Source organism: Pimephales promelas, chromosome 3, assembly GCF_988280905.1.
Source record: "Pimephales promelas chromosome 3, fPimPro1.hap1.1, whole genome shotgun sequence".
Taxonomy (NCBI): Eukaryota; Metazoa; Chordata; class Actinopteri; order Cypriniformes; family Leuciscidae; genus Pimephales; species Pimephales promelas.
This window is the reverse complement of record NC_142771.1, coordinates 18,654,662-18,675,485: the sequence shown is the minus strand read 5'-3', so window position 1 is coordinate 18,675,485 and position 20,824 is coordinate 18,654,662. Positions and strand designations below refer to the sequence as shown.

Here is a 20,824-nt window from a genome sequence, read left to right as displayed (position 1 = left end):
ATGTAAGTGACGCTAAAGGGCGCCTAAAACGTCAAATATTGAAGCATGGTCAAAGGTGACGCCTTGGGGTGAGAATGCGTTAATGTACAATGCGTTTGTATCCTGCTTTGCAAAGTCATTACAAGCAATATCCACTAGATGTCGAGTTCTCCCGGGAAGTGCTGTACTGGTATTGTTGTGCTGTTTGCCCTGAAGCATTCTCGGATAAGAATTTAAGATTTAAGTGCTTTTTGCAATATTCAGAGAAACAAGTCTGAGGTAAGATGACAGAAGAATCATTTATTACAATTCAAAACTGCAGAGCCACCACTGCATAACAAAATAGACAATTATACAGAAACTGGGGTGGGGGGGGGGGGGGTGGACGACGACACACCAATAAGATAAATATTACCAAATATTTGAACTTAGCTGACAACACTTGAAATGCTTGCTGTCACATTATATAACTGTCAAAGGCACAAATACAATGAGTAAGCCAATGCACTTACAGCCTCAATAAAGCGCATTTCACATGCAGATAGAGGCATCAGATTCTGCCTCCTCACTCCCTTGGTCTCTCTCTTTTATTTCCTTGTATCTTTTGTTCAAAGTTGATAAGTATAGGAAGGAGGTAATAATGTCTAAATCAGAGATTTGGCTGTGGTTAACATGTATAATGAGTAACTGCCAAGTCTTGAGTTTTTAGGATCACTTTGATTTATTTATGCCTTTGGTGCTGTGCCCTTGGGCTCTAATATTTGCCTGAATGTTACAGACATTCAAACATTCTGATGAAGACTTTACTGGAGGGTGGAAGATAAGAGTGAATAATAAATTGGAAAGTTAGAGGGTGCAGGAGGGTTCGCCATTCATGGATTTTTAAGATTGGATCTTACACTTCACAAATACCAAATTCAGATTAAACACCTTCTTCACCCATAAAACACAATCAATCCACACTGTTGTGTTTCAGATCCTTGGGAACGTTGGAGGATGTTGGTTGCACAATAATGTGATGTCTCTTCGGGAAAGTACAGTTGAGACAGAGAGTGTTTTGTTGGTTGTACTTTGGCGCACCCTAGCTGGGAGACAGGGCAGGACTTGGCTCTCTGCTGATGTTGACCAAATACTCGCTGGATTTGAGACTTGCCAGAGACTTGCAGCTGGGTAGAGAAGCCAAAGAACCACAAAGACCGAGCATAGAGGGAGTGTTGTCTTTAGCTGAAGAGAAGAGAAGAGAAGAGAAGAGAAGAGAAGAGAAGAGAAGAGAAGAGAAGAGAAGAGAAAAACAAGATTTATTAGTAATCAGTACTCAGACAGGCTTGTAATTTATGTTAATCCGTGTGTTTTTTACCTGCTGACCAGGCATTATCTCCATTCTGATGGCCATCTTCCTTCTGAGAGTCAGAGTTCAAACTCACATCAGCTGAGAGGTCCAAACTGTGAAAACTTCTCCTAAACCCAAACACATTAGATTGACTAGACTGAGTGGGGCTCTCCTGTGCAAAACCTGACTTCCAGGATATTGCTATCCAGTTGCTGAGGAGGTGTTCTGAGTGGTGATGGTCTTAAGATTTTGACTCAGTGCTTACCGACGGAACAGCTTTACGTTTCCTTTGTTGTTGGCGGCTTGTGCAGTTGTCCATTGGTTAATGAGTGGTATAGATAAGCCTTTTACTAAATGAGAGGACTCGCAAGGAATGATGCCAGTGCTGCAAAACATACCAGAATAAAGCTAAAAAGACTTCTTGTTGGCACGAATGCAGAATGTGTAATAGCGTGTGTGTGTGCATGTGTGTGCATACAGTTGTGCTTGTAGTTCCAGGATAATGGCCTCCAGTTCTTTCTTCTCTTGTTGACTCTGGACCTGTAGATCCTCTAATTTAGCATCTAGCCTCTTGTTCTCCGTTTCAACATTTTTCAGCTGGGACTCCCTCAAGCGCACCAATTCCTCTAAATAACCCTAAAATTACACATATTCATGGATTAGGATATGAATTCACTATTACTTTATGAATGCACAATTTCTGTTAACACAGATGAAACCTTATTGTAAAGAGTGTAAAGAGTCCTGACAGCTGTGTGTTGGAACATGGCAGTTGTTTATTTGTTTATTAATTAATGAAATAAACACCTAAAGACTTAAAGGACTTCACTTTTTTTTTAAAAACTTTTGCTGATAATTTACTCACCCCCATGTCATCCAAGATGTCCATGTCTTTCTTTCTTCAGTCGAAAAGAAATTAAAGTTTTTGATGAAAACATTCCAGGATTTTCTACATATAATGGACTTCAATGGGAACCAAACGGTTCAAGGTCCAAATGAGAGTTTCAGTGAAAACTGCAAACTGTTCAAAGGGCTTAAACGACACCAGACGATGAATAATGCTCGCCTTCGTTCTGCGATGAGCGTTCGTGACTCTCCTGTTCAAACTCGTTTATCAAAATGAACAAATCTTTTTTCGAGTCATAACTCGAAGGGTCCTAGATAAGACCCTTATTCATCGTCTGGTGTCGTTTAAAGCCCTTTGAAGCTGCACTGAAACTCTCATTTGGACCTTGAACCGTTTGGTTCCCAATGAAGTCCATTATATGGAGAAAATCCTGGAATGTTTTCATCAAAAACCTTAATTTCTTTTCAACTGAAGAAAGAAAGTGGTCATCTTGGATGACATGGGGGTAAATTATCAGCAAAAGTTTTTTTTTTTAAGTGAACTACTCCTTTAATTTAAACAAGGTTAACCAAATCACCCAGTGCCTGAAAGTAAAAAAAAAACTTCCAGTACCTTTTGGGCATAGACAATCTTGAATCTTTGCTCCATCTTTCTGCACTTGTTGCTCCAGGTCTCTTCGTCCGTGACCAGAGGAATGTAAGGATGCTCAGCTACACTCTCATCGCTGGCACTGCTGTCCACACTGCGGCGGTCTTCTTCATCACTCAAGTAGTCATAGCTGCAGGGCCACATCAATAGCAGCATATTAAGGGGCACTAAAAGGATTAGGCTTTGTGTTTGGTCAGCAAATAAAATGTATTAAAACCTTCTACCTCTGGGTGAACTTAAGGTAAGGTGTGTAGTCGATCACTGCAGGTGTCTTTCCATCCAAAACCTCTCCTTTCAGGCAGAAACTAATGGCAGCAAAAAAATAAAGACAGCCAGTATTATCATATCACTCATTGGTGAAAAATCACTCAAACTTCACATTTATGCAAGTTGCTTTTACCTAAAGTCAATGGCACTGAGTCCAATTAGCATACCCGTCAGAACAGTAGCCTCCTCCCTTAGCATAATGGCGCCATCATCATAAAATCTTCTGCAGTGCAAATATACATTTACAAATGCATTAAATTACTTTGAAACGATGAAGATAGCTGTAAAACACATTGTAAAGACAAGGTTTGTGACCTGGTAGTCCGAGTGTCTCTTAACGCAGTGGCTACATATTCCGACAAACGCTTCTCCATCAAAGCAACACGAATCCAGGCTCGCCCCTGCAAGAAAACAAGAAAATAACTTATAGAAAAACTTTGCAACCTAGCTAGCCTATGTTCACACTGTCAGTTTTGGGGATTGACAATTGCATGTACTTATAGGTGTGAGTCTCCAAATGTCCCGTTCAAACAGCAACTTACAGTAGCATCTATTGGAGTCAAGCACATATTCTATAATCAGTAACCACAGCGACAGTCCATTCTAGCGTTATTTCCACTCATTTGCAGGCTCTGCTTCACAGACACATATTTGATTTGGCACAGGTTTTGCCCTTCCTGGCACAACTGAGACTGCTGGGACACATTCACACTCACAATTTGAGATGTCCAATCCACTTTTGACTGTGGGGGAAACCAGAGCACTTGGAGGAAACCCACGCCAGGTGGAGAGCATGCAAACTCCACACAGAAAGGACTCCTGGCTCATCACTCAAGAAGTCAATCGAGCCTCTTTGTGATGAGAGGAGCTTTGAGCCGCGTGTTGAACACTAAACTGTGGGCTCAAAATGGGGACCTTCTTGCTGGGAGGAGACAGCTACCCACTGAGCCACCCTGCCACCCTAAACACTGTGACAGTGATATCATAGTAATATCATAGATGGCAAAGTCCAATCGAGTGAACAAAAGAATCCATCAAACCTTCATTAACTGACAGCAGGTTTAATATCTGAGTGGAGAGAGAAGCATTTGAGTCACGTGTTGAACACAAAACTGTCTCCAGAGGAGAACAGTGACTGGATCTAAAACCTTCAGATGACACACTACACATTTCTCTGTCACTGTAAGTTACCAAAAGTGAAACAACATAGGAAAACCCACGGTACACGCGATAGACATGCATTTGTGCTCGGCTGCTCTCTTGCACTACAGACTGATCTCATGAAGTAGCGTGTGTATGACACGCCAATTCGTATTTCCATTTTTAGCGTGCTATCAAGACGCATAATCGCTTTTCAGCGCGTTTATGAACGCCGTTGACTTAACGTTATTACTGTATATATAAATATATGACTTACCTCAACCCCGTCCCTAAACCTAACCGTCACTGAGGTTAATGGCATTTATGACTGTTCCCTTACCATCCTAGGAAAAAAAAAGATCGCTCCCCAGATGTAGATCTACATTTTGCTTCGTTTCGCGCGGATATTTGACGGCGTGTACAGACACGCGGAATCACTCAGACGTTAATGGCGTAGACATCCACGCATGCACGCGGATACACGCGGATAGCTCAAAATGCGTAGAGATAACACGCCACTTGACTCGAAAGTGGCGTATATGTTTACGCAAAAGTCACTATGTGATGTGAGTCGTGACAGTTAAATTAGTTTTCCAGTCCGGTTCCGTTGACACAGTGAGGTTTTTCGAGAATGCGGTTGTGAGTCCTGAAAATTTACAGCTGTAAGTTTGATTATATACATGTAATATGGTTGTGACTCCGGTAAATAACTGAACTGTGTGTGAATGTAATTAAAGACTCAAATCCAAGACTGGCAACCAATTAGAAAATCTTCTCACAGGGTAAAGATAGAATGCTTGAAGCTGAAAGGTTGCAAGTGTCTTGCCTTTGCTCGTGACGTGCTAATGTTCTCAATGCTCTCAATGCTACTGATGCAGTTGTTGTAGACTTTACTGCAGGCCAGGCGGATATAGTCCCAAAAACTCCTCTGGCCATCTGAACTGAACCAACCACCTGGACCTGATGAAAAAAAAAAAAAAAAAGATTATTCATGAGTACTGACACTGGGCATTGACAGAAAAAGTTGTGTAAATGTATACCTTTGAAACGGTGACTGAGGATGTGCTCCAAAATTGCTGCAAAGTTGATAAACTCCTCTGATGAGTCATCAATAGGCTCAGCAGTGTACTTTTCCAACAACGTCTTCACAGAAAACCTGAGAGGGAGAGAAAGAAAGAGTAACAGCAGTAAAATTGAGTTACGCTAGATATGCTACGTAACAGATCCGATTTGGAAACTCCAAATTCATCAAAAACACAGAGCAACACAGTGATGAAACCCCACACTTCGCTAACAGTATAATCAGCATCTCACAGATACAAAAACTAGCATTGGTGCAGGCCCCACTCAATGCTGCCATTCTGACTGATGTAAAGACGGGCGGTTTCGGGAGCGGTGCCACAGCGGACTGCTGAGGTCAATCCCAATTGTCCTGTGTGCAAGACAATGCCCTTTTGATGCCACGTTCACGTTATCACTCCTGCCATCACAATTGGAGTCCTTGTGCCCTGGCCAACAGCGTTATGCTACTTGTCGGCGTGGCGACTTTTGTCCTTTCGCCTGGGTTCCATTCAAACCCCTGTGGCTTTTTTTAAAGGAACACTATAGTGAGCGAATCTCCCTCGTATCCTAACACACTCATTTTCTCCACCCACCCACTTGCTGAAATGGTGGTGTGATCTATTTAGGGCTGTCCCGATACTGTGTACAGTTTTCTTCTAGCACAGTCAAACCTGCAAGGCGCTGGTATGCTAAGACTCTAGCCCACTCAAAGGGAAGAGGAAACAGAGAGAGAACTGAGAGTTCGAAGACCTGATGACCCACATGCCTTCATGGGGAACACCAGTATTACAGAAGGGAAGACTGCCCTGTCTGTAGGCGGCTCTTCAATAGCCCGGGGCAAGACTTCCATCACCATGGGCAAGTCCAACATCACCCGTGGGGTCACCACTACCTCTATGGGAGACTCTACCATAACCAGAGGCAAGACCACCATATCCCTGGGCAAAGCCAGCTTCAGCCGAGGCAAAACTACGACCTCCTTCCGCAAGGCCCTCATGCCCAAGCGCCGGACCAAGTAGATGGAAAGGAGATCCGCAAACGCTGAAACAAAGACAAAGACTTCAACAGCAAGAAAGAGCACTGAGAAGGACAAGACAACAGATATACAACAAGAGGACGACTCGGAAGCCTCAAAAGGAAAGGCTTTTCTTCTATTGAGAAAGACTTGCTTTACAAAAGGGAAAATCAAACTGATGAAAAGCAAGAAGGCCATGTCATGGGGGAAGACAGCTCTTTCGAGGAGCAAGACCAAACTGAGGAAGGGAGAGACTGCGTTTGTGGTGGGTACAACTACAATCACTCATGGAGAGACTACTAGTTCTTTGAGCAAGGCCACTTTAAGTCAAGGGGAGAAGTCTGTCACTGTAGTTAAGACTTCCCTCAAAAAAGGCAAGGAAACGCAATGGAATCTCTACTGGGATTTTCATCTGTGACATAAAGACACAAATATAACTGCAAACAGATTATGTACAGTATATGTGTATGTTACCACAAAGACTGACTTTAAAGTAGAGCGTTCAAGCAGGTTGGATGTCTTGTGAGATGCAAGTGTTTGCCAGCTTGCTCTAGAATTGCACACAAATGCATTCTAGAGGCAATATGAAGTGCAAGTGTTCCTTAAATTAGCTTGGAACTGAGCGTGACATCTTTGTCCCTGAAAGAGAATAGATATGATTTTAAAATAAAGATTTGTCTGAGAGAACATGTTCAGAGATCAGGCGCAAATCTGGTTTCCATGAAGAGAACATGCATGCATGCATGTGTGAGGGTGTGCACTTCCACAACTGGAATGGCTTTTATTGCTGTTCACATGCAGAAGGGTCTAAGTTGGATAATGATCAGGAATCCAGATCTGAGATTGTTTTGCAAGTGGAATTGTATCAGTTAATTGGTACTAACCAAGTCATAGTAAAACATTTTAACTTCAACCATAGCCTTACAAATAAAATGCGCATTGTTAATTCTTCGACTTCTTAATCTTACATTAATGTAGCATAAATCAACTAAATCCGAATTGTCAATAAATAGACCTATAAACTGGTTAAAACATTGTTTTAATGTGTCTGTCTTCAAAATATTTCAGAGGGTTTATTTTAATTTACCTTAAGTTAGGCACACACTTTTGCTTGTCAGACTATACAATGTGATTACAATCATATCTTAGGTAAAATCCACCTTTCTTTTGTCAGACTGTGCAGTTGTATTCCAGACTTTGATTCCACTCGTCCCATTGATTTATTTTAAAAAAAAGAGGTCAAAAATACAGGCTTTACCTTTTACCAAGCATAGGCTATATATGAAACAATGCTTCGGTAATAACTAATTTTAATGCACATTTGAGGGGTCTGATATAACAAAATCATTAAAGTAGACCACACCCTTGAGTCTCGAGGTCTTGGGCTCAGTCAACACGACACCTTTTGCAGAACCCATGTACAGTATAAGTCAAGAAATTTCTATCAGTTCCAGGGAGGCACAATGCCACGGAACTGAGTGATGTCACCCCCGATTGTGTCACCCAACAATGTGTTCTTCAGTGCCTCGCTTTAGCGACGGTACAATGTGGTCTACTGTCCGCTCTGCCCCCATATAGAACTAAGGCCTCCTACGGCAGCCTCTGTCCATTCACGGCACACAGGGGAGGTATGTGGCCTTGCGAAGCCCACGTTATGCTGCTCAACAAGTGCTTTATGCTGCTGCATGGGGGTTGCTCTCACCACGCTTAGCATTCCTGTCCCATCCCGACACTAGCTGTTTGGACTGTCACACCCAGCCAGGCACTGTCTGTGTGAGTTGGGATGTGTTGCTGCCAAGCCATCGTAACCTTATCCTGTAGAAGCAGGAGAGCACAAGATTCCCAAGGGAAAGAAGAGAAGATTTAACCGTGAACGTGCTCCGGGTAAGATCGTCTAAGCTGGCTGCAGGAGGAGACTTCCTGGAGCTTCTCCACCACCACCTTCGGTTCCACCATGGGTAATACCAGTATCACAGAGGGCAAGACGGCCCTCAACCTGGGGAGCACATCAATCAAGAGAGAGAAGACCAAGATGTTGATGGGAAACTCTTCTATCTCCCGCGGGAAGAGCACAACATCCCTGGGCTCCTCCACCATCACCAGTGGCAAGACAAAGATCTCCATGGGTGGCGCCTCATTCAGCCGAGGCACCAAGTCTACGTCCTTCCGAAAAGCTTTCATGCCCAAGAGGAAAACTCTTTAATGGCGAGTAAGTCAAAAATCTATGGGGAGGGTGGAGGGTGCTGGGAGTGGTATGGGGGGACAGTTTCGCCAAGCTGGAAACAAAGAAAACATAAGCAAATATCACCAACAGCTGAGGAAACATCTTCATCACAGCGTACCTTCTGTGGAGATAATTTATTGCATCTTGCAAAAAAAATTGCCATTCAAACAAAAATCCATTTTGGACCAAGTCTCTTTTTTGTTTTCATTTCTCTGGAATACATCCCAGATACAGGTTAGTAACTAATGAATCCAGCTCCAAAGGATGATGGTTATGACATGGACTATTATTTGCAGCAATAATAGATTTACTTTTAGCAATTTCGTAAATTATGATAATACCTCTCATTATGTAATATTGCTATTTCAAGGTTTTACACAGATCACTGATCTTGCCAGCATGGATTTCAGTTTAGTCACCTGTAGTTGTTTGATATTCGCTGTTTCATTGCTTCATTATTTGACCTGAGCAAAATTTGTCCCTCTGTAATGACAGCTCAGTTAGATTTGAATGCCCTAAACATCATAAACTCTTGAGTCTAGATTTTCTCCTTGGCTCTATGGCTCATCCAAGAGGTGTTCCACAGAGGTGGTCCACAAGGGCATGTAAAATCCCACACTCTGAGAACAATGCTAATCATTTGAGTAGGACAACTCCGAACACCAGCCAACCAAATAATTGGATTGCGCACTATGCCTGGTCAAATATGAAGATGTGCAGATCTCTAAAGGTTCTTAGGGTGAGGGCTAAAGGGTGAGGGCTGAAATGCTAATATAGAAATGTGGCAGCAAGACTGTCTTGGTACGATTTGACACTGAAAAACAAACGTGCAGCCACTTAACAAATGGCTTTTGTGTTCTTAGTCTCGCCCACTTTGGTAACAGGCCAAAAACCAGACCCTTGAGATTTTTGTTCGTTTTTTCAAGGTACATTTGCTTACACACGCAATTACCTCTAATTTTCTCAGGGTTCTGGATTGTTCTCAGCTTTTAAAGCTTACAGGCCACTGATAATAAGGTTAGATTTGCTTTGTACCTCCCACTTTCTTGTTATGCTTTGGTCCCTCTCTCCCATACCCTTTCTATCAATCATCCCTATTTCCATGTTCTGGCCCTCCTCTCCCAAGCTTGCTTCCTAGAACTGGAGGATAGTTAAATGGGTAAGGTATGTGTAGACTGAGAAGCTAAGTAAGTGATAACGATTGATTGTGTAATTATTCATTCAGCCTGATTGCTCTGAGTTAGAAGTTTAAGTTTATCATGAAAGAAACAGTCAGAGGTCGCTGAGCTGGTGCCAAGACATGTTCCTAAGAAATCAGATGGTCAAGGAACGGCATTTCAAGGATGAAGATTGAACTGAAAATATGGCAATTGAAACCCAATTCCCTCCCTTTTAAAAACATATTTGTGTAATATTGATCTCCAAAACCTTTAAGGGAAATGCAAGTAGAAAATTAACACCATCAACAACCTCCAAAACATTATCAAGATAACTATGTCCCATACGATACATTCTAAGTCCCATAAGACAGACATCATCCAGTGGCTTCTTGTATATCATTCAGATGACAAGTCATACACAAAACTAAAGCTGTTGATTGTACTGTACAAAGACTGACACTGAATTCAAATGCTCATCCTTGCAGAGTTCTTGAATCACCGGAGTCCACAGATTTGCATTACTAGCTTCAGCTGTCTGGAAAACTTTTTCAAGGAGAAAAGCAAAACGGGCCATACCATTTTATTGGAAAGTCAAGACATGGGGACATCAACAAGAGCCATTCTTTGACCGCTGGAACTCTTACTTTTCGACTTTGACCTGGGAGGCAGTCATCATGCCTTATTTTACACTTCATAAACTTCATAAAACCCTGGCAATAGTGATGTTACTGCCATACACTGTTACAAATGTTATGGTCTAAAGTACTGAGCTATTGCCCTGTATATGACAGCAATGTTTGGAAGGACCTTTTATCCAAAACAACTTACAGTGCATTCAATGTATTTCATTAGTAAAAAACAACCAACAAACATGTAAACGTATCGTGAGTGCCCCCTTATAATGAAACCTTTATTTAGCCCCTGAAACTGACATCCGTTATAGTGTGAGTGTAAAAACTGAAAAAGTAGAAAACTGAAACTGTGTTACTGTCTATAGTTATGTCAGTGATCCAGACTGTATATGTGTAACCACCATTGTAAAATAGGCAAAAGACATGCAAAATCACTAATGCTTTTGATCTTAGCGCAGAAGGAGCTCAGCTTTGAGATAAGTGTGTCTGTTGGTCAAAACTCTTTTCCACAATGTCAACAGCTCTCAGTTTCAGCAAAGATGCTTAAGATTAATATATTGGTTAGATTTGCCCCTGATTTCCAGTTTTGATCATTTACCACGAAGACTAATGATTTAGGGGCCAAAAGCAAACATTTCCCTGACCGTTGAGAATTTCAACCTAGTATAAAGTTAGCTAAAGACTAAGCAACAAGTTTCATACATGGGCATTGAATTGTCAGACTGAGAGACACGACAATGGGGGTAAGGGTTTGATGATTGAGAGTGAAGGAACTGAAATGTCTCCTGATCTCAATGTACCAGAGAAATACAACACTCATGATAGAGACACGGGAGGTTTTAGCTACTTTAGCTATGTGTCCCTAAGAGCATCATGTAATCGGAGCTAATCACGATTCAATTTAATTAAGCACTGTTTGAGATTTTTTTGCTAGCAGCCATTAATTAAGATTCGATTTTTTTTTCTTGTCAAGTTCTTCGTCCTGTGTGTCTATTTGTTCAATGTCACAAACAACTCTCGAGTGGCCATACGAGAGATGTGGGTAGCAGAGAAAGGCCTCTGCCCTTTTCAACAAAAGCGTCTTTGTGTTTATAATAATCTGTGAGGTCTGAAGTCCATATTTGTAATTCTTTCTTATTTGTTTTTTCCCCATGCATTAGCATAGCATGTGTTTCATGTGTTTAACAGTTCCTACATTATGCCATCCTGATGGTAGAACCTTGGAAAGTTTGGTTCTAACCACAGTGCTGTATGCTTAATAAATATGAGCTGACATTAATGAAGATTGTTTTTCTTGTAGATTTATTTTATGTTTAGGACTAGAACCCATATTCCTATTGTCTGCAGGCAAACAGATGGGGATGATGATGTCACAACAGCTTGCCACATCACAATCATCTCTTTGACTGCATTTACATTATGACAACACAATCGTGCTGCTGTCCCAACAGGAGTGACAGTGTTCTGTGTCCATTCAGCAACTGTACGTGGCCTGGCTGGGGCGCCCCCAAACATGAATAATTCAACATCCACTTAATGTGCTGTACTGAGCAACCGGTAAAGTGCAGCTCTGGTGCAGTCCCACACAGCCCTGCAGAACAGAATGCAGTGGTGGAATTCTATGTGCCTCATAAACTTCAGTCATGACTCACCAATGCATGTTGCACAGTGTGCTGGGACAAAATGTGCACATACAGGGCTGAGCCTCTCCAATCTGCAATGACTTATGTGCAATTAAGTCAAGACCTTTATGATGTGAATCTCCCAACGAGAGCTAAAACAAAATAACTTTTAATATCTGAATTGATAAAACATCTGTAAATGACTACTAATAACTGCATACAAATTTAGTAAACTGACTTACTCACTGGCATGATGAAGGAATAAAAACAAAGTTGACATTACAGTAATTCTTGTGAGATTTGGTGATCAGTCAGATAGTAGAACGAGAAAAAATGTGTGTATACTATTTGAAAAGTGCAACTAAATGTGAGGTGCATTTGACATATTCATAAACAGTAAATGTAAGGAGATCAATTTAATATCATTTTCGCTAAAAGTAACACCATAACCTAAATTACATTAGCAGAAAGTTGTTTCTGCTAATGAGATAAAGAGATAAAGTTATTTGATTTTGAGATGAACAACATTCTATCCACCAATTGTTCACAAATAGGCCAGGAACATGCATTAAGAAAATAAATAAGATCTATTTTGATTATGTTTCAATATCACATAATCATGTGAAACATCTTTGTGAAAGGCTCTGTGAGGGTGAAGGTCAGGTGTGGTTTAAGCATGTCGCGTGAAGCGTCCACGGCATGAAAATCGTCGGATGGATGTAATGACGTCATGGATGCTGTAATTAAATAAGGGACCAACGTCCTTGAGGGCCTCATCTTCAAGAATGTAAATCAGAAAAGATGCAATAACATGACGTTTTGTCCCAGTTAATAAAAATAATAAAGGCTAGGTAACATGATATTATCTAAATGAAAACACGATTGGTGTCGTGAGAGCAATTCGATATGTCATGCAACAAACTAGCTACCTGCAGACGGTGATTAGATTCTTGCGCTCCACGCCGACGTTTCTAGAAGACGATTTTTTCGACGTTAGACCCATAGCCATTGCGGTCTGGAGACAGCCTGACTTCATGAATCAGCGGAGGCTGCATCGAGCCTCAGTTTCCCGGCTGCGCGACTCAAACCCCTCCCTTCTTCCGCCGAGCTGCTGCTGGATGGAGGTATGCCCACTCCAGGGCTGGGGGACGACAGAGCTACACACAAATACAACATTTTACTACACTTGCACTTTTTTAACAAAGAATTTGTGATTTGTTAATTCTATTTAACTGTCAAAAGTACAAAGAAAAGATTTTAGTGGTTTTACTGACCAAATTATGGCTAATTGAATTTTAATTGTAAATATAGGCTAAACTAATTTTGATGGCTGCAACACACTCCAAAAAGTTGGGACAGAGGCACATTTACCACTGTGTCACATCACCTTTCCTTTAATTACGCTTTTTAATAATTACTAATCGAAATTACTATTGTAGTGCAGGGTATACGCAGGTATACGAAGTATACCCACTTCTTTTTCAGTCAACTTTGCGTATACCCACATCTAAATCCCCTCTGATGCGCATCATTTAGTTGCTATCCAATCTTGTGAATAAAAAACACCCAAACAGACAGGAGCTGCCACCCCAAAGACAACACACACTGGCTCGGGAACGGGAAAAGGAACAGACTCGGGAACAGGAACAGACTCTGGCTCAGGAACAGGACTCTGGCTCTGGATCAGCCATCTTGCGTCTCTGGCTCGGCAGAAGTGACGTGAACAGTCTCTGACTCGGGCATCTTGTCTGTAGACACTGGCTCGGAGGAAGTGACGTGAAAAGTCTCTGACGCAGCCATCTTTACCGTAGACATACACACTGGCTCGGGAACAGACAACACACACATTGGCTTGGGAACAGACACACACACACTGGCTAGGGAACATACACTGGCTCGGTAAAAGACACACACACACACACACACACACACACACACACACACACACTCTGGATCGACCATCTTGTCCGTAGACACTGGCTCTGTAGAAGTGACGTGAAGCGTCTCTGGCTGGACAGACGTATGTGAACAGTCTCTGGATAGGCAGGGCTGATGTGGAGCTCAGGCTCTGAACTGGACAGGACCAGTGGCGAAGGCTCAGTGCTGGGTGTGACCAGCGAGGAAGGCTCTGGGCTGGACGGGACGTGAAGATCAGATGACCTGGCGTGCCACGGGAGAAGCTCTCCAGATATCTGGAGAGTGCCCCTCTCCAGTCCACACCGGAGAGATCGGAGAGCACCCTCAGGTCAACCTTTGCCCCCAGCCGGTAACACATCTTAATTATCTCTTTTCCCAGGATGAGATAGCAGGAGCAGGAGGCAGCGTCCAGCAAACTCCCGGTTCATGCTGTGAAGATCCGGTGAGATCCATACTACTGGATTCATGATTTGGGTAGTTCTTCTGTAACAATGCGGAAGGAATGAAGCAGAAAAGTGAATCCAATCGCGAGCACATTTATTAACAAAACAAACAGACAGGGTTTAAATACAGAGACTAACAAGCTAAACAAGATAACAAAAGGTCGTGGTCAATCAGAAACACCTGGGGATACCAATAAACTAGAAAAACTACAAAGGACTACAAAACATGACACATAACAGGAAATAACTAAAGTTCACACAAGACAAGGGAAACACAGACAGGAATCAGTCATGAACTCACACTGTGACAACTATCCCTTTAAATATACACTGTTCAAATTCACTGTTCATGCTTCAAAATGAAAATTCTGTCATCATTTACTCATACTCAAGTTGTTTCAAACCGGAATTCATTTCTTTCATCTGTTGAACACAAAGGAAGATATTTTCAAGAATGTTGGTAACCAAACCGTTGATGGGCTCTATAACATATTTATGTTCTTACTATGGAAGTCAATGGAGTACATCAACTGTCTGGTTATTCTTCAAAATAACTTCCTTTGTGTTCAACAGAAGAAAGAAATTAATACAGGTTCATAGATAGGCCTACACATTATTTTATACTACATTGATCAAAGGTGACAGTAAAGACATTTATAATGCTGCAAATTCAGCTTTGCCATCACAGAAATCAATGACATTTAAAAGATACTAAACAGTTATTTTAAATAGTAAAAATATTTCACAATATTTCCATATATATTTGATCAAATAAATGCTGCCTACGTCTTTATGAATGATACCAGCACAGAGTTTGGAAACAAATCATGCATGCAGTTGATTGTACATTTCATTACCTCTCACGTCGTCATAATCATCATTGTCATCTCTCATGGCTAGAGGAAATGCTTTCCAAGAAACGTTCATGTATGTCCTAAAACCGGTAAATCTGGATAACCGATAAAGATAAAAGCACTCATTTTACACAACATAGATGGAGAAAGTCAGTATACAAAACAAGTAGAACTGACATTTCTAGACATAAGATTTAATAACTTTCTTTACATGTTTTTGTACTGTGTGTGACTCTTCTTGCATTGCTCAGTTAACCAGAGGTGACAGTAAAGATTAAGTTTATTTCAAGTGTCAGGCATAAGCAGTCAAAAGCAGAGGCATAGAGAAAAAAGATGAACTAGCAAAGAAAATTGAAGACTTTTGTGAATTTATGAGATTGTAGGTCTACTCCATCTGGTATGCTGTTATTTGGTCCTAAGCGACATCATGGACATCAAAGACCTGAAATGACAGATGACTGGGGCGTGTACTGCAAATACTGAGAATAAAGGCATATGAAACAATATGAGCCATGGTGGTGGGGGCTGAGAACTAAACAAATAAACAGGACAGCACCTGGTTTACATCATTAGAGATCTGAGAGTTGCGCAGACAGCAGTCAGAACACACAGACGAGTATGAAGTTTAACATAGCTGTTGTTGGAATCATACTTCTCAACATAGCAGGTAAGATCTTACTAAAGTCCACAAGTGTAAGCTTAATAATGTTTAAATGGTTTAATAATGACAAGTCAATTTGATTCCTGTTGCGAAGGACCTTTGTAACTCTCCCACCCCGATACCTGATGGATGCAAACACACTTTTAAAGTTTGTGGTCAGTAAGAAATTTTGTTTTGGAAAACAAATTAAAGAAATTAACACTTATATTCAGCAAGGATGCATTAACAGTATTGACAGTAAAGACATTTACGTAACAAAACTTTTCTATTTCAGATAAATGGTTCTTCTGAACTATGTTAAAAAATCCTGAAAAATGGCCACAATTGTTTTCAACATTGATAATAATGATATTTATTTCCGCAGCAAATTAGCATATTAAATGGATAGTTCACTTTGAAAGACATTTTTGGTATGTTTTAGTTTACATCAAGGATAAAAACAATATAAATACTGTTCGTTTTCTCAAACAAACCGCTCATTTTGTGTCTTAGGTCATCAGTCTGTACTTACATTTATGAGTTATTAAATCATGTTTAATTTGGACTTCTCTGTGCATGCTCTTTGAGGTGGTGACCATAGACCTGCATTATATGACTGACAGACAAGAACAGTTTGACCTAAAAATATCAAAATTGAAACTACTGTGGAAACAAAGACACTTACATATTGGATGCCCTTGAGGAAAGCTAAAACATACCAAAAATTAATTTCAAAGTGAACTATCCCTTTAAGTATCATGTGACACTGAAGACTGGAACAAATTATGTTTAAAATTCAGCTTAAACATAACTGCAACATATTTCTGGAATAAAGGCTATTCAAATAGAAAACCTAATCAGGTACCTGCTGCCCCTCCCCAAAATTTTCTTGGGACGAGGCTCTGGAAGGACGGCCATCTTGGCCAAAGACAAACTCTCAGGCGTGGCGGCAGCCATCTTGGCATCTTGGACGTGAACAGTCTCTGGCTGGGCAGGCATGACGTGACAAGGCTCCACATAATCCTCAACTGGACGCTTACCTTGGCTGAGGCGGAAAAGAAGAATTGCTGGGTCTATGTTGGTCGAGTATTCTGTAATGATTTAATCCTCTGGAGACAAGTTGAAGTGATAACCCAAAAGCAATTTAATAATAAAACGTGATCAAACATAAAAACAAAGGCATGACGAGGCATGAAACTGGAAACTCAAAACAAGAACATCAACAGAAAACATTCAATACTCCACAAAGACACAGGGCACACACAACACCTCCCCCCTCTCTGTGTGATTTTGATTTCTCTCAACATGGGGACAGGAGATGTGTCAGTCAACAAATGGGAAAACAAATTAACCTGTTACTTATATTTAAAAAAGTAAATCAGCTATTTTGTTCTAAATTCAAAAATAACGTGTTAGTTTAGTTACTTGAAAAAAGTAATCTGATGACCTGCAAAGCATTACGCCCAACACTGATTTTAGTAAGATGGCTACATTCATGAGAAAGAATTAGCCTATCTTAATTCAAGTCAACAGTATGTCCCAAAACATTTACGTAAAAGGGGAGATAGCGAAGTTACAGGTAACACAAACCAGTTCATCAGCTTTGTAAGTGTTTATGTAAATATCTGGTATCTGTCTCCCTCATAGGTTCTCTCGGCCAGTTAGATGGTAAGTTGTCATATAATGACCATAACACTCTTGTTCCACATTGCTTTTGGGCATTTTATTTGGAAATTCCCACATTTTCTTTCCTATAATCAGTATGTGGTCAAGCTCCCTTCAACAACAAGATTGTTGGAGGACAGGATGCAACGGCAGGGTCTTGGCCGTGGCAAGTCAGCATTCAAAGTGACTATTTTGGAGGCCATTTCTGTGGCGGGAGTCTAATCAATAAAGACTGGGTTTTGTCTGCAGCTCACTGCTTCCAAAGGTATGAAATTGAAGCTTAAAGGGTTAGTTAGTGAACTAACCCTTTACATACTCCTCAAGACACAATTATAAATTGATCACAGTGGAATTAAAACTGAGTTAGTCTATTCACAGCTCCTCCATGGGTACCATAATGATCTACCTAGGACGTCGGAGCCAGTCGGGTTCAAACCCTTATGAGGAATACAGGACAGCGATTCAATTTATTAACCATCCTAACTATGACAATCCTAGCGATGACAACGATATAGCACTGCTCCAGCTCTCCTCTTCCGTGACGTTCTCTGATTATATCAGGCCTGTCTGTCTGGCGGCTGCTGGTAGTGTGTTTGCGGCAGATACAGAGAGCTGGGTCACTGGATGGGGCCTTTTACAAGCTGGAGGTGAATTTACTTGAAAAAAAAAATACTGTAAAGCTCAACAATTCACTCTAAATGGCTATTAAATGACACTAAATCGTCCTCTCATCTATGTCACAGGCACCCAGATTCCTGACATACTGCAGGAGGTGATGATACCAATTGTGAGCAACAGTGACTGTGATAATGCTTATGGAGGTGGCATCACAAGCAATATGATTTGTGCTGGATTGCTAAATCAGGGAGGGAAAGATTCATGTCAAGTAAGTATCAGTCAATGATTTGAACCTTTTTTTTAATTTACAAACCTATACATTACCTGTACATTACCAACCTGTGAGGGTTGCCAGATCTAAGTTACAAAATTAGCCCAATGATTCAGTCCAAACATCAAAACTCAAAATATGCCACTCTTACATCTGTCTCTCTTCTCTCAGTCACAATTTAACCACTGAATATGCTAGTAGTATCCTTTGCTTTCATAAAGGAGCTCACACTCTTTGCAGCTTAAAGTTGGAATGAAACAGAAGTAATGATAATCTTTTCTTCCCTATTGTGACAAATCCAAGTGAAACGGCTTCTCAAAAAATGTAGAGCGGTAATTGATTGGATCTCTATGGCTACTGCTGTGATTTCATATGAGTGACTGTCCGCCCATCAGAGAAAAGTGGTTGTTGCAAGGAGAAAGGGGAAGTTATTTTAATCTTGTGCGTGAGTTATAAATCCTTCCCTCACAGGTCAAAATGTCCAGATGAATTAAAATTACACTTCTTCTTTTTTTTTTTTTTATGCAGAAAGCTTTTATCATTTCATTCTGATATTTATCTTAATGTATTTATTTACCTCTATATTACTGGATTTTAACAATAATTTAAATATGCACATTCTTCATATTCTCTTGCTTAAATACAAAAAAACTGCAGTGAATGCAAAGACCAGTTAAAACATCATACTAGAATCCATTGTGTGTCTCTGCTGACCTCTTGTGGAAAAATAATAATATGACATTTCATGACTATTGCCACTAGATAGCCTTAAAGGGATAGTTCTACAAAAAAATAAAAATTAGCCATGATTTACTCACCCTCAAGCCTAGGTGTAAATGACTAAATGATTGAAAAAAATACAATCGAAGTTATAGGCTATTAAATGTCCTGGCTCTTCCAAGCTTTATAATGGCAGTGAATGGGCTATATGCACGCATAAGTTCCGCATTTGACGTAAGGATGCTCGTCCATTTCCGGTTGTGTAGATTAAAGCGGAGGAAACGAAACGTACATACGTACGTTTGAAACGAAACGTACATACGTTTAGATGTAATTTTATATATAGTTATGTTTATTTAATATAATTTTAAAAAGAAGCATAGACACAACGAGGGGTGTCTGTTTTATCTGTTTTTGTGACTAACGTTTCATTAGTATAACCATGGAGTATAAAATTCAATATAAATTCTCGGTATTGCATTGGACTCTACGATCGGCGGAAGTTATCGAGCATCCTTAATCCTTCACCGGAATAACATTAAGAACTCAACAAAGACTGCACACACCGACTTAATACAAGGGTAGACAAACTAAACAATATAACAAGAGGCTGTAACACATGAAACAAGACAAAAACATAGACTAAACTCATGACAGTCTGTCAATAGCTTAGTTTCACACATGCCTCAGACACTGGGTTCAGCGGAGAAGCAGATGGCATCCCAATAGCACCATCGACGCTGCGTCTCGTTCCCATCTCAGGGAATTGGGTCACATAATGTATTCATGTTGAACTATCAGATTTGGCAGAAGTTCTGCACTTTAAATGCATTGCAAGTCTAACCACTTCATATCTGTGTGTGGTCTGCAATGCAATTTCAAGTTCAAGTGTAACAAAGCTCTCAAGGTTTTGTGATCGCTCTGATGAACGCTTCATTTTTTTTATTCCAACCCAGAAGAGGATGAGGGCACATAAATTAAAAAAAAAATAATGAAGTGCACCAATAAATAATTTATGAGAAATACTGCATTATTATTCAAGCAGTGTTAATTTTGTATTTCATTGTGACTATATTTTCAGATATAAATGTTTTTATCAATGCAGGGAGACTCTGGAGGTCCATTGGTCAGTAGGAACGGCTCCCAGTGGATTCAGTCTGGCATTGTGAGTTTTGGTCAAGGATGTGCACAACCAAATTATCCTGGTGTGTACACCCGAGTGTCTCAGTACCAGGATTGGATCAACTCTCAGATAAGCAGCAACCAGCCTGGATTTGTCGAATTCAATTCCAGTTTCAGAAGCAAACCTAACCTGCTTTTATTTTCCATTTCTATCACATTCTCCATTATTCCTTTCATATGCTCCCTATATCTCTCTTCAGAGAAATTGTTTGAATGATTATTCTCAGGGTTCTTTGATTAAGAGGTTTACATTAAAATGTTGTGCTCTAATGAAGCGTTCGGCAAACACGTGCCCTCAGAGTATATGTTATATATCAATGATATATAATTGTTCATGAAGGCTGGAAATGAAAACGCCTTATATTCGGTGTGCATAATTATTTCTTTTATCACAAGTAATATCATACAAGGTTTTTCAACTAATCCCAAACCTGTTATTTTTTGCCTGATTTATAATAAAACTAAATTCCTTTATGTTGATTTTATATTCATAAATGTTCAAATTGTTAGCCTAACTTTTTTGTATTCTAATAAGAAATAAAACTTTTACTTTCTTAATTTCACTCTAGCTTAACAAAAAAGCCCAGA

At 40.4% G+C, this 20,824-nt stretch overlaps 3 protein-coding genes and 1 long non-coding RNA gene across 7 annotated transcripts; 3 read left to right on the top strand and 1 right to left on the bottom strand.

Moving 5' to 3' along the window:
- Positions 1–259: 259 nt before the first annotated feature.
- Positions 260–14,249, bottom strand: rundc3aa (RUN domain containing 3Aa). Of its 3 annotated transcripts, XM_089128413.1 has the most exons (12): positions 12,856–14,246; positions 5,252–5,367; positions 5,038–5,171; positions 3,573–3,621; positions 3,387–3,472; positions 3,205–3,294; positions 3,029–3,109; positions 2,769–2,934; positions 1,788–1,945; positions 1,575–1,694; positions 1,337–1,437; positions 260–1,203 (listed from the first exon to the last, which is right to left on the bottom strand). In XM_089128413.1, exons 2-12 carry the CDS (start codon positions 5,318–5,320, stop codon positions 1,061–1,063), a joined length of 1,197 nt encoding a protein of 398 aa, XP_088984539.1. In that variant the 5' UTR covers positions 5,321–5,367; positions 12,856–14,246; the 3' UTR covers positions 260–1,060. The 3 variants fall into 3 exon arrangements, with proteins under 3 accessions (XP_088984539.1, XP_039541722.1, XP_039541721.1); XM_039685788.2 differs by lacking the exon at positions 3,573–3,621 and having other exon boundaries at positions 1,337–1,434; positions 12,856–14,249; XM_039685787.2 differs by lacking the exon at positions 3,573–3,621 and having other exon boundaries at positions 12,856–14,244.
- zwi (zwilling) lies at positions 6,044–7,325 on the top strand. Its single transcript, XM_039685795.2, has one exon. It carries the CDS (start codon positions 6,044–6,046, stop codon positions 6,290–6,292), a length of 249 nt encoding a protein of 82 aa, XP_039541729.1. The 3' UTR covers positions 6,293–7,325.
- On the top strand, positions 7,429–11,587 carry LOC120489143 (uncharacterized). 2 transcript variants are annotated; one of them, XR_016155095.1, is made up of 2 exons: positions 7,429–8,493; positions 10,158–11,587. It is a non-coding gene; the product is annotated as an uncharacterized LOC120489143 (long non-coding RNA). The 2 variants fall into 2 exon arrangements; XR_016155094.1 differs by having other exon boundaries at positions 7,429–8,497.
- Positions 14,250–15,182: 933 nt separating the features above from the next.
- On the top strand, positions 15,183–20,538 carry LOC148982000 (trypsin-like). Its single transcript, XM_039685791.2, has 6 exons — positions 15,183–15,807; positions 17,428–17,448; positions 17,542–17,710; positions 17,824–18,092; positions 18,189–18,331; positions 20,160–20,538. Exons 1-6 carry the CDS (start codon positions 15,759–15,761, stop codon positions 20,451–20,453), a joined length of 945 nt encoding a protein of 314 aa, XP_039541725.2. The 5' UTR covers positions 15,183–15,758; the 3' UTR covers positions 20,454–20,538.
- Positions 20,539–20,824: the final 286 nt, after the last annotated feature.